Source organism: Rousettus aegyptiacus, unplaced genomic scaffold, assembly GCF_014176215.1.
Source record: "Rousettus aegyptiacus isolate mRouAeg1 unplaced genomic scaffold, mRouAeg1.p scaffold_m13_p_4, whole genome shotgun sequence".
Classification (NCBI taxonomy): domain Eukaryota; kingdom Metazoa; phylum Chordata; class Mammalia; order Chiroptera; family Pteropodidae; genus Rousettus; species Rousettus aegyptiacus.
The window spans coordinates 11,497,685-11,511,419 of record NW_023416307.1 but is presented as its reverse complement, the minus strand read 5'-3'; the positions used below and the strand labels follow the sequence as shown (position 1 = coordinate 11,511,419).

The window sequence follows — 13,735 nt, the reverse complement described above, 5'->3', positions numbered from 1 at the left end:
CTTGGAGCTGAATAAAAACTGTGAGTTAGGTCCATGCAACATTTTACTAGCACTGGGCGATGCACATTCACGCCAATTTCTCTCTCAAACTTGCAACCGAGACACAACAGGTATGGATGCCCGCCATTAGGCTCCATGAAGGTCCTCACTAGCCTCTAGATGACTAAATAATCCACAGGCTGTCACCATGGAATCATTCACACCAGCACAATGGCACTCCTCCAAGAATGTATTTATTTACATGAAAACACCGTTTTATACAAATTGAAGACACATCTTAAAGGAGGGTCTGTCCAGGCATGCTTTCCCCATTCCCTGATTTTGCCCCTTGTCCTTCCATCTTTTGGTATCACGAATAAAATGTTTTAGACTGGCGAGAGGAAACGGAATCTGCCTCTTTTTTTCCTCTACATAAAATAACTTTGAATATTGACTGTCCATCATCATTCTTCAAAGAAAACTCTTGCCCAGGATTATTTTATTTAATTTATTTATGTAATACAGTGTAGAAAGCTATCATGGTCATAAGCAATGACTGTACAATCATCCTGCAGAAAATTTTTGGGAGAATTCTTGGTAATTTGAGACTGGCAAAGCACTCCCCCTCCCCCACCCCCCATCAATAAAAGTGCTTACACTGAACAGGGATTCTTTTCTTTATCAAAGATCCAAAGACCCGGGGACCAAAAAAATTTCAATTCTGAATGCCTAATGTGTGCACATAAAACAGGCACAAAGGAATAAATTCCTATATCACAAATATAGCAGAAGCAGCAATCTGTACAGTAAAATGCAATCATGGAAAAAATTCTCTAAATCATTTGGAATACTTAAAAATGTTTAACTTTAAAATGCATAGTGATCAGGAAAAGAATACTTAGGCAAGAGAAGCAGCTAAACTCCCACGTTCACACGAAGCATCCCCCATCGATTCTTAAAGCATATTTCAAGTAGGACTTAATTGGGTCACAAACCACAAGAATAATATACAACTGGCTAAGGGGCTACGTGATAAATAATCAGGAGAGAATCTAATCATGCACTAGGTTTGATACAGCTAAATTCTTTACAGGACACAAAACCCATTAATAATGTAGAGACCAAAATGTAAAGAGAGAGAATACATTGCTGATTTGTGTATTAATTCAAGTTCAGGCATCTACTTGTGTTACAGCACAGCTGTTGAAAGGCGATGATGAGTAAATAATAAAACGAAAGGGTCTGTTTCTTTCCACGTTATTCTAGAAGTGAACACCGATGGGTAGTAGTGAAGCAATGGTTTTGCTGTCCAACTTCAGAGGCTGCTGCGGCGGTGGTCTAGTTCTGCATCTGCTCAAAGAACTTGTAAGTCGGGTTTTCGTAGCCGTTCTGCTGCATCTTGGAGAGGTGGCGTTCCTCTGGCGTCACGGCAGCGTCGACCTGGGAAGCGAACACGAGGACAACTGAGTTAAAAAACCCCCAACGGTCTTTTAAAAGAGTGCGCGCTGGCAAGCTGTAAGGAGATGAGGTGCACGGCACTCTGCTTCGGCCACGACGATAGGGCACCCACTATTTTCTTCTGCACGTCGATATCTGGAGCAAAACCCCTGTGCCCAACAGTTACGCAGATGCTCCCGATAGCCACCAGGTGGCGCTGAAAACCTTGACGTGCCGGCCAGGCTTGCAAAGTGCTCATTGGTTGCTTCCCCAAATCAGTAGTAACTGGATGTACATCTAGAACGGAAAATATATTTTTCCTCCCTGTTGGTTCAATAAAGGACAAAAAAACCACGGTGGAAGAATGCTTTACTTGAAAGTGTGGGGGTAAACAAGGAAAAAAAAAAATCCAGGAGTATCATGAAGAGAAATTCAGCAAAGTATACTGCCAGACACTCGCATCTGGACTGCATGTCAATCATCTCCCTGCGTTTTTTAAATGTGCTCATTTTTGCTAATTTTAATATATTGAAGAGAGACCTGAGACTCTTTTAATTAAAAAAAAATATGTATATCGAAGAGGTTATTATTTGGCACAGAAAAAAAGGAAAAATATAGCAAGGACATGCTTTTCTAGATTACGGATTATTATTATTATTTTTTTAAAGCAAGCTGTAAGATACTGCAGAATTATGTTCAGCTAAAGGTTTAAAAATAGACAATCGCTGTTGATGTAGTGCTTTCTCTCTAAGAGCAGGCCAGCAGTTGTAAACTTGTCATGTCCATCACCCCCCCCCCCCGCCAAACTTCCCCTTAGGGTCGCTGTTATGACAGAGCCTTTGGGAGCAATTACTCTCTGCACGCTGGGGAAGGTGTTTCTACCTTTGCCGTGCAGGTTTCTCGTGTATGTGCTGTACCTGCCGCAGTGCCCAGAAGAGAGGCACTCTTTCCTGAAGGAATAAAAGTTTAGTTCTGTTATTAAAAAAAAAAAATTATCTTCTGCAAAACCACTGGAAGATGAGGAACACTGATACAAATTTAATCAGATTTTTCTAAAGAAAAGTTGGGGTGTAGTTGGGAAGATGCTCCTCACTCGGTTCCTGCCTCGCCAACACACCGATCTGGCATGGTTCTGACCACACACTGCGACCCAACACGGGGCAAACACCGGGGCAGAAGCACTGGCTCCGAGGCGTCAGGTTTAGAGACAGAGCTTGTTATGACACCATGACTAGACCATGCGGTCTAATGAGCAATTCAGACTAAAAGGCTGGTGCCGTCACTGTGGAAAACAGTAGGAAGATTCTCCAGTAAACTAAAAATAGAACCGCCGTATGCTCCAGCAACGTCACAGAAACGAAATCACAATGCCAAAGATATCTGCACCCCCACGCTCACTGCGGCATTATTTACAATAGCCAAGACGTGTAAACAACCTGTGTCCGACAGCTGAATGGATAAACAGAATGTGGTATGCGTGTGCACACACAAGGAATGTTACTCAGCCACGAAAAAGAAGGAAGTCCTGCCATTTGTAATAACGTGGATGAGCCTCGAGGGCATTATGCAAAGCGAAATAAGTCAGAGACAGAAAAAAACAGGATGAGATCAATTATATGTGGAATCTGAAAGACAACCACCACCATCACCACCTAGACTCATAGGCACAGAACAGTTTGGTAGTTGCCAGAGAGACAGGAGGTGGGGGTGGGGCGTGGGGGGTGGGAAATGGGTGAATGTGGTCAAAAGATACAAACTTCTAGTTATACAAGTTACGGGGACGTAATGTACAGCTTGGCGACTGCTGTTGATAATACTGTACTATGTATTTGAAAGATGCTAAGAGAACAGGCCTTAAAACATCTCATCAAAGAAAAAACTCCTAACTATGTGAAGTGATGGATGTTGACTAAATTTACTGTGATAATCATTTTGAAATATATACCATATATATCCAATCACCCAAAAACTGATACAATGTTGTATGTCAACCATGTCTCAATGAAACTAAAATAAAGATTTGTCAATATGATCTGGCTTCCCATGGTCACCGAGTTCGACTCTGCCTCCCAGGCTGATCGACTCCTTTTCGTCTGGGCACGAGATGAAACTGCCATCCCAGCTACTCCCAGGGCAGCTGGAACAGGAAAGTATAGGGCTCCCTCACGCTGGCCCTTTAGGTGTTCCGATTCTTAAGTTCCCGCCCACGGAACACTCTCGTTCTACTGTCTTGTCAGACCTGCCTGAATTTCCCCTCAGCGAGTCCTCAGATTCTTCCAGCGACAGGCCTGGGCGTTTTCCTGTAGAGCAAAGCCACCAACAAGCTCTCTGCCCAGGGTCAATACTCAGAAGGCATTGTTCAAAAGGACGCTCAGCGCCACTGTCCTCATGGGAATCATCCCAGACTATTCCCCATCCTTTCCGCTTCCTTTGATCTGGTCTGTTGTCAACAAATGAGGTCACCCTGCTTTAACTGGCAATTGTGTAACAGCCTCGGACTTGTGAGAGCACCATCATTAAAGGTGAGCACCCACAGAGACGTCATTTACTCCGCGCCCGCCTGCCAGAAAACAGCCTGTCTGCTGCAGTACGCTATTCGGACTTGGGCCTCTCTTTGCTCTGTGCCATCTCTTAACTGAGATTTCAAAGAATGACGAGGCTAAAAAAAAAAAAAAAATCTCGCTGGGGCGATCAAGCACAAACCTGCTATGTTTCTGAGTGTAGGAAAAAACCAAAAAAGCCACAACGCTGCTTGACTGTCGAAATATTGTAGTTGCATCTCCTCCAGGAGCCACATCAATCCTCACACTGGCGGCCGACAGTCATCTGCATTCATCAAGGGCAGAGGACACTCCGGGCAAATCCCAGTCTGTCTCCTCTTCGAAGTCCGAAGTCAAACGCTTAAGAGAGAGCCCTGCCGGACACCGAGGCTCGGGGCGTGCGAGCCGGGCCTCCCACTGCCCTGCCTTCCATGGCCTCGTTTCTACCTGCGAATCCTCTACCTTTGGCCGCTGGCAGGGCAGGACATGTTTCGCCGTTCCTGCAGAGGACGGCGTGGCCCTCGGACCTCAGAGGGCTCGGCAGCTACAGGAGCAAGGATTATCTTCACGACATGGCACCGAAGGGGTTTCGATCGTAGCTTTTTATACCCGACTCCCCGAAAGCGAAGAGCGCAACACCGAAAACTCACGTTCGTGGATGATCTAACTCTAAGGGAAGCGCATCGGGTTAGGGGGACTTTCCTCTCCAGCAGGGCCCAGCGACTATCACTCACAGAGAAGCTGCCAGCCCTGCGCGGGCTGCCCCACGAAGGCTGCACCCCAGTATTATCTCCCTTAAAGCAGAGCTGGGGGAAGGTGGAGCCAGCGGTGCTTGTTCCGGAAAGAAAAGAACAGTGACGTCACAGACAGGATCTCCATCCGCCCACCGGCAGCAATCATTGACCTGACGTCTTCACGACAGCCGTGCACACAGCTTGGCCTCACCTGGCTCCACACTGTAAAGTGCTGAGCCCAAACAGCCTGACTGCCTTGTCTGAACATAGCCTTGGGAAGGACCTTTCGAAGACCCTCTGGCTAATGTCTTCCTATGTCTTTCTCTCTGAACTTGACTCTTTGGATCCATTTATCCCTGCACTATATCCAGAGGAATTCATAGCTCTGCTATCACACTATAGAGATAAAATTCTGTTTTGGTCTACTTTTCTTGTATCCAGGGCTATCTCTAGTGTAGGTACTTTAAGCCAGTGAACACACTTTAATTTTATTCTGGACAGCAACCAGAAGGATGCGGGCAGGTGGCTGTCCCTTTAATGCATGGCGTTGAGTCAGACCAAACAACAGAATCTTGACTGCTAAGATTTTCCATTTCAGTTCATCTAGGTGAATAAGGAAAGGAGGATAAAATAAAGGGCACATAATAGCGACAGAGGGTTAGAAAATCAAAGGAGTCAGTAACATGGGAAGAAAAACAGCAACCAGGTTTTTAAATCCCCATTTGTCCCTCTTGGTGGCCTCCCAGTGTTGGCTTCCTGCTCAAGTGTGTCTAGGTCCCTTCCTTCATTATAACTCCATCTCTTTCCAAGTAGTTATGCTTAATGCCTGCGCCGAGCACTTCTTCAAGCAGGCTGTAGGGCTCCCGTGCTGGCCTCCCTCATCGCTTCTGATGCTTTCCTTTGACCTTCCGGTTCCTCCCCCTGCTGTCTGCGACACACCATGTATGGATGTCGAGCCCAGCCTCATTCCCTTCTGATCTTCCCTTCCCATCTCAACGTTCTGTCCAGCTGCTCCACGACACCTATTTCAGGGGTTGCTAGGCACCTCCATCCTGGGGGGTTGACTCCTTGCCAGGGAAAAAGGACTCCTATGGATGCAGCATTTTTATCGCGTGTCCAAGCATGATGGCACGTTCATTAGAAAAAGTCATGTGCCATCACTCCATAAAAAGCTACAGGAGCAGCGCTCCTCATTCAGATCATTAAGGGGGTGACTGGGGGTTCTGGGGAGACCGCTGGTATTTTGCTATTAGATCTGTGAAAAAAAAATTTCCACCCTATAATTGAGAGAATTTGTGCCATCCTCTCCCCTAAATTTTTAAAATTGAAATATATTTGACATACAACATTATGTACATTTAAGGCATACACGTTCATTTGATGTTTATGCAATGTAACAGGACCGTTAATGTAGTGATAATTAGGACCTCAAACACGTTAGAGAATTACCCTTTCTTTTTTCGTGGTTGGCATAATTAAGTTCTAGTGTCTTAACAAGTCTGATGACAATACAATATTGTTGTCTACACTCACGATACTATGCATGAGATCTCTAGGACATATTTACTGCTCGTTGCAAGTTTGTGCCCTTAAACTACCTCTGTCCTAACCCTCCCTCCTCCCATCCCCTCATTTATTAAAAATGAGGTTTTCATTTTTAATAGAGAGTGGAAGAGTGGAAAAAGCTACAATATATAGATTTTCAAGTATCCAGTGTCAACCAACATCAGTGTAGTAAAGTCCCATCTGCTACTAAAATGCAGCCTGGCTGGGTCAGGCTCTTCGGCCACCAGAGAGGGTGGGCATTTTGGGAAGCCGTGTGACCGAGGACGATCGTGCCACCCATGGGTTGAAGCACAAGAAATGCACAGTTATCTCCTTGGGAGAGCATGGTTAATGGCTTACAGAATGAATCTCTGGCCTCGTGGCTAAGAAAATCATTAAATCAATGTTTATTGCTTAATTTTTACAAAGAAAACTAGCAACTGCTCATTCCCAGCGGGCAGCAACTCTATTAATAAGACTACTAGGCTTGTCCTCATTTCTACACCTCTGTGACCTTCTGCCAGAACCTTTCACTCTCAGAAGGAGAGACTTCCTGGCGACCACATGGATGGTGTGAAGTACAACCGTATTCTGTCCTGACAGACTCAAGCCAGTCCAACTGGAAAGACTCATTTACTCCTGTTTGTTCTTAGTGAAGGAGGGTTACTCATTAACGAGGCAGGCTAATCAGAGCTGGAAATAAACTTACTTCCAGGTACTTGGGTGTTGAGAGCCTGCTGAGATACAGGCAGAGAATGGCTGTAGAGTCATTCCCATTGAATGGAGGCTTTGGCGTGCTCCGAGAGGAAGGGGCCCTAAAACCCCATGGCACTCGCCATCACCTGGGACAGGTGAGACTGCCGTGGCACGCAGGCTGGGTTGCAGCTGTGTGTCCAAGTTCGACCAGCCCAGCAAGACTAGCACCTTCTTGCGGGCAGGGATGGTGAACAGCACCTTAGGTGAAGTTCTGGTCCAGTACCGCTGTCCACAGCTCAGCATGGAGCTCAACAAAGCATTGCTCAAGAAACAAAACGAAGGGGAGGTGCTCACTCCTGCGGGGCTCCTACCTGTTCTCAAGGAGCTGGCAAAGGGAACATCGACAGAAGAGCGAATGACTGACTGCCCCTCATCCCCATTTTGCTCCTTTCAGGATGCCTCTTGGCTTAAAACTTACGTTCTTTTTTTTTAAAGAATGTACTGAAGTGTCAGCTTCTTCTCTGATATTTCAAATCCAAGGAGGCTTTTCTTGGTCATCAAAAGAAACATTTAACCGAGGTAGATATAAGAAAGCTTAAAAGGTATAACCATAGATAACTAGTTATCTTGGAGACAAGAAATACTCCCCAGACAGACAACTAAAAGGAAGAAGTGTTAATACTATACTATATATGGGTGGTTCTCAGAATTGCCTGCATGTCTGATTCAGGAAAAATTCAGGAAAAATTGTTAAACACTCCAATTCCAGCTAGCTACTTGGAAAGTCTGTGTCCCTAGGTTTGGTGTCCTTTTAAAATAAGTACCTGACAGGTCTCCTGCCCGATCATGGCAGACAGCCCCAGCAAGAGGCCTCTTTCCAACCCGGCATCCCTGGGCTCTGTTGTGGGCTGAACTGCATCCCCCCTCAAATTCACACAAGTTCTAACCCCTGGGCCTCACAGTAGGACACACAACATTGACTGCATTTGGAGACAGGGTCTTTAAAGAGGTCAATCAGGTTAAATGAAGTCGTCAGGTTAAATGGGTCCCCATCCAGTAATACTGGTGTCCTTACACAGAATGAGGACACGAGACACCCAGAGAGGCCCCAGAAGAAACCAGACCTGCCGACGCCTCGATCCCAGAAGTCTATCTAGCCTCTGGAATGGAAACGATAAATTTTTATTGTTTCGGCCGCCCTGTCGGTGGCATCCTTAGGGTAGCTCGAGCAAATCTATACAGTAGTTTTGTTCAGCGTTGTTTCATTGTGTTGATGACAGACCGCAGTAATTCGACTCTTGTTTCTATCCATTCGACTATTGGTAAAATTGGCTTTGCTTCAAGTTGCAGAACCTATCAATGACCCTGAGTGAGGAGAACTCACTGTCTAGGCTTTTTTGGCTTTTGGCACCAAAGACAGATACTTTGATAAAAAAGAAGCTGCCTCTTGGATGGGAGTCATCGGTCCAAGGCAAATAAAACATACGGTGATATTAAAGAAACGAATGGGGGCTTCTGAAAATGTTTTTATTTGCCAAACGTGGAATTAAAATTTAAATAAAAACTGGAGTAGAAATGAGATAAACTGAGGCTAATAATAATAATAATATGTCTTACACTGTTTCAAAGGATCCAAGCTCAGAAATACTATTATGAAAAAGCAATACTCCAAACTTGACGTCACTGCTCATTTTATGTGCTCACGCCCTTGTTTGCCAATCACTGAGTTCTCTTATGTCTTGCTGTTTCCTGGGCTCATTCATTTCACAGCTCTTTAGCACATTCCCGCACCCAAGTAGACAAGGAAAACAAGACTCGAAAACCAATTTCCGTCAGCAACTCCTGTAAACAAGTAGCCTGGAGATTTTAAGTGCTGAACAAAATGAGGTTTATGGCTTCGACACAAATTTAAAATATTTAAACGGCTCCTCCTCCCTTATAATCAAGAATGGTTTGGAGCATGTTTCCTGGGAGTTCATGAGAAGTTTAACTTGCTAGGAATATCTGGACTTTCCTCTGATGTAAAAAATCAATGGAAAGGATGTGGGGGATTGTGTACTTGGACTTTGGACTGACTTAATTTGTCCCTGGACGAACACATCTGTCTGAGTCTCTTTTCTCATCTGCAAAATGAGATCATTTTGAATGATCACTGAGGTCTCTTTCAGCTCTAAATACTCGGCACCTCTCAAGATGCATTAATTCACTTTTTCTAATTGTTTCTTAAGAAATTACAAGTGCCATGAGGTTCCTTGTCCCTGACTATATGTTAAATACATGAAAGGAACTTATTTGCAAACTTTATGTTTCGACATTTTGTATCACAGGTTTAAAAAGTCATCTCTGAGCAGCTCGTAGCTTGCTCTTACGTTAGTATAACCCACTGCTTCTGTGCCGAACGCGGTCACGTCAGTCAGACTGGCCTGTGAGTCTCGAGGAAGCAAAATCGTGCAGTAACTGTGACGGTCACTGGTGAGTCTTCTCTCCGTCCTAAGAGCTGGAAACTAAGATATTTCAGGTGGGAGAGGTGCAGGGAAACAGGGCGAAGAACATCTTGAATAACCTTGTATGTTCTGCTTCGCTGTACAATGTGATTTTCTGCAAAACTTTAAAGTTATGACTCTTTACTGAAAATTATTATTCACTGTTAACCTAGTTTCAATTAGAGGTTAAACTACTAAAGACACAAAACATCTGGGAATAAATGTGTTTAGGTTTTTTTTTTTTTTTTTGAAAAAGCAGCTTCCAACTTTCTTTTTCATTTCTAACGTCTATTTTTTTCTTCTTTTAAAAAGAATGTTTGAGGGTAATCACAATTTTTTTTTAAGCCAGGCATTATCATTAATATTATTTCGGTATTTCATTACAAATTATAAGAAGTTGGTGTAGCAGCTCACGACCCCTATGCCCTGATCATAATATTTATAAGTCAGATGACTAAAAATCAAAGCAAAAAGAGCTGCAACTTGAGGTCCATACAGGAACATGGCTTGTTTTTCAAAGAGATACTTGGATGGTCCTTAGTCTAACGCCAAGGTAATACCCCCTTGTAGTCTTTCTTTAACTCCCACCTGCAAACATGCTGCCAAGTTTACCTACCTCCACCACACCATGATGGATGGATGTGTACTGTTTCTTCTTCAGCATCACCAAGGTGATGACAATCACTGTTGCTATGACAACACCGCCCACCATGAGTCCAATGATTGCACCTTTGTTTGAACCCACGTCTTCCGCAAAGAACACCTTGAAAACAAATCAAGAGAAGAGATTGTAACTTCAGGAGTCATTTGGATGAGGTATGTGAAAAGTTTTAGTAACGCTGGTCATTCCTCTATCTGATGCAAAAAACAAAAAAATCGAACACTGTGCTTCCCAAGAACAACATTCGTAGACTATAGAACGATGTGGCTTCTCCTATTCTGGGAAGTCTACTTTCCCAGAATGCCTCTAGAGGGGCAAAACAGAAGCCAAGAGAGACCTGAAACTCTTTGATGAGTGGAAAATGTGGTGAGAGGAAATTTGGTAGCTCTTGGATCTGTCAAGAGCTGTAAAGGCATGAATCGTGAGTATAAAAGGAAGCTGGCATTTCCCCAGTCACAGCAGGTTTAAAAGTGGGAGACCTGATGCATGACAACTATGCCTTAGGTGCTTTTCAAGCCTACAGATGCCTGAATTTCCTTAGAGGGACAAGGATATGTAGGAATAAGCATTCCGAAACAAAGGAGTAAAACGGAAGAAAAAAGACATCTTGTTACCTGCGTTCTAGCCACAGTAATTCAGTAGGACACTAATTAACCTTGAGGAGCATAGAGTGTAAAAGATAATTATTTTAAAGGGAAGTAGTAGGCAACAGGTTAAAATCTGAAGTCACACATACCCCATGTTTTCTTACTATGTTATCTCCAGAATTTCAATTAAAAATGTTGCTTATTCTTGCTCTTTATTTAGATTAAGTATAAAAAGAATTGGGGTCATCGTAAAGAAGAAATGTATTCAGTATGATAAATTTATTGTACTATATTCCTTCATACTGTTTATAAAAGCAAGTGATTATTTTTTCAAATTTACCTACTTAAATGGAATTACAAAGCACACTACAACTTTTATATCTTGTTATATAAAGAGATGATCTCATGCAGTATATACAAAGAACAACTACTAAACATATACCACATCTGTTGTATAAATGAATGAAAATACTTGTCTAAATATTCTTTTAATATAATCTCAAGATAGTAAAATGACCAATTTTCATAACTAAAACTAACACTCTAGCAATCTGAACAGGCAATTATAATATACAGCAGATAAAGCAAATTTCTAAGAGTTTTACTCATGGTATATTTGCAACAAAATTAGAAACGGTTCATAATTATCCCCCTTTCTATACAAATATGCTGGCTCAACACATCTATAAAAAGCAAATCATTAATTAGCTAATGATACAAGTATGAGGTAATCAGGAATAAATGCAAGTCTGGACATCTTCCTATGTCTCTAAGAAACTACTGTAATTTTGTAATATTCATTTCACTAATTACAGTGCATTATCTTATCAACTAGTTCAGTAGAGGGAGCTGATTCTCCCAATTGCTGCCGTCGCCATTAGTCACTGTCGCATTATAGGAGTTAGTGTAATTTCGGTGATGGACTTTTATGACATGGGCACCAGAAAATGCAAATCAGCACATTAATCTTCAGCTCTGTGCTCCAGGAGTTCACACCTCTGAGGCAGTTGCCCCAGGTTTAACTTTAACCTCATCGGCCAGATCAAGGGTGTCCCTGATTCTACAACTGATTCTGGATTAACTCGCCAATGAAAACCAAGCTCCAAAAAGTTAAATGCTCTTTACCCAAAAAAAAAGATTATGGGAGTTGAACAAATCTATATCTCAAGCCAGTTTTTGATTTGCTCCAATTATTTAGAGTGAAAAAGAAGGATAAATAATACTTTGAAGGCATTTCTTTTGTAGTATAAAAACTTATATTTAGAAGTTTTATTTGTAAGTTTTGCAAAGATAGCTCCTCCTTGAAAGAGATAAGACACAAAACTAAAACAAAAATAAGTGCCTGAGAGCGAGTACTTCTCAGATATTATTATTATGAAAATTTTATTACCATTTCTTGTTCACCACTGCACGTGCAATAAAATTATCTTCTTTATTAATTAAACTCCGACTGTCCTTACTGATAAGATGGAAGGAACCCTAACATCATGCAGGATTTCAATTATCAGAAACTTCTGATAAAGGATTAGATTTGATATAAGGACTAGAGCTGCCTGCAAAGGAGATGGTTGCTTTTTGATTTACTCCAATTCTAACGTTTAGAAACAAAAAAGGTGGGGGGTTGATTTCGTCTGAGAGGTAAGCTCCTGTCTTCCTTGCTCAGCCTTTCAACCAACAGCCAAGCTGGGAACATCCTGCAGTCCTGCTCACCTCCTGCCTCCACTCGCCTCGATAGAGACCCCAAAATCCTACCCAAGGTCCTGACCCTGCAGAGAACTTAAAATGCAGGAGCTGCGGAGGAGATGGGAAGGAAGGACGAGAGTGAGCGGTGCAGACGCAGAATGGAGAGAGTTACAAATGTGCACAACTTAAGACAAGGACCATAAGAAGTGTTTTGTGAAACTAAGGGGCGTTTGCACGCTTTTGAGGTTTTGATCCTTCAAATAAATCTACCATAAGCCCGTTTTCCTAAAAACCAGAATGGAAGTTAATTTAAATAGCTGCTATAACAGACATTAATTCTACTTTAAGCCTTGCGTGGGCTTAGCTGCCATCCAGACACAAAGAATACTATATATAAAGAAACTTTTTCCTTTATTCGTGTCTTCATGATGATCCTGCAAGCAGGTGTTCTATTTTTGGTTTTATCTTTTCCTTAACTGGATTCGTGGCACAGGATGAACAAGCGTTAAGTCTTTTGGCAAGACAGAGTGGCAGGAAGAGGTAAATCACTTTACATACCAATTTTTGATGATGAACTTCATATCCTGAGTCATGTCGAAACTCTGCATCCATCTTCACTTCAGAGATCTCTTCTGTCTTGATATTTGTCAACCCTGAACCTGCATTGTACCATAAGTGTTACAGCATAATTAAAACACACGGGACAATCCATTCGTTTTATCTGTAATAACGTAGCAACAAGCCTACCCCAAACTTCTTTCTAGGCCTAAAGTTAGATGAAAAGAGATTAATGACTTTTTTGAAGAAAAATGACACCCTATATTTAAATCCTTAAGCACTACTTATTTTAAACAAAAAAAGAGATTAAAGATTAAAGAAATCTGAAGTTAAGGTGTCTACTGCCTTTAAGCACATGCTATAATTTTTTTTTTTAAACAGGGAAATACAGAAATTTAATGCTAGTTGTTGGCGGGGGGGAAGGGGGGGGTAGCAGTTGGCCTGGAATTTGTTCCTGGAACATGTTGGGCTTGGTTTAGGGGCTTATTGTTTAGCCTCTTGTAGGTCTTTTTTTCATGTGCTCCCGTGCCTTCAGAAAAAAAATAACAAAAGCCTTTAAAAATGAGCATTAATTACCTGGTAGAACGAAACTGTTACTTTGAGGCTTTGTTCCAATCGCAAATAAATTACGTTCCTGTATCTATGCAGCGAAGTATTGTAAAAATCCTATTGTTTATTTAGTTAAGTGATTTAGTTATAGATACATCGCGTAACTGGTTCATTTGCTGAATAAAGTATATATAATTTTTGAAAAGCTGCTTTGGGACTTACTGACTCCTTCTCTATAAATTCTTATGTGTTTCTTACACTAATTGTCATAATGGATTTCATT

At 42.2% G+C, this 13,735-nt stretch overlaps 1 protein-coding gene across 6 annotated transcripts in view; it reads right to left on the bottom strand.

Moving 5' to 3' along the window:
• Positions 1–215: 215 nt before the first annotated feature.
• The window catches only part of LOC107498323 (amyloid beta precursor protein), a 233,803-nt gene continuing 220,283 nt past the window's right edge, over positions 216–13,735 (bottom strand). For all 6 annotated transcript variants that reach the window (XM_016121315.2, XM_016121317.2, XM_016121311.2 and 3 more), the window contains 3 exons: positions 12,904–13,004; positions 10,031–10,177; positions 216–1,419 (listed from right to left, as the gene is read on the bottom strand). In XM_016121315.2, the coding sequence (XP_015976801.1) occupies positions 1,318–1,419; positions 10,031–10,177; positions 12,904–13,004 (350 nt within the window). In that variant the 3' untranslated portion in view covers positions 216–1,317. The remainder of the gene's footprint in view (positions 1,420–10,030; positions 10,178–12,903; positions 13,005–13,735) is intronic.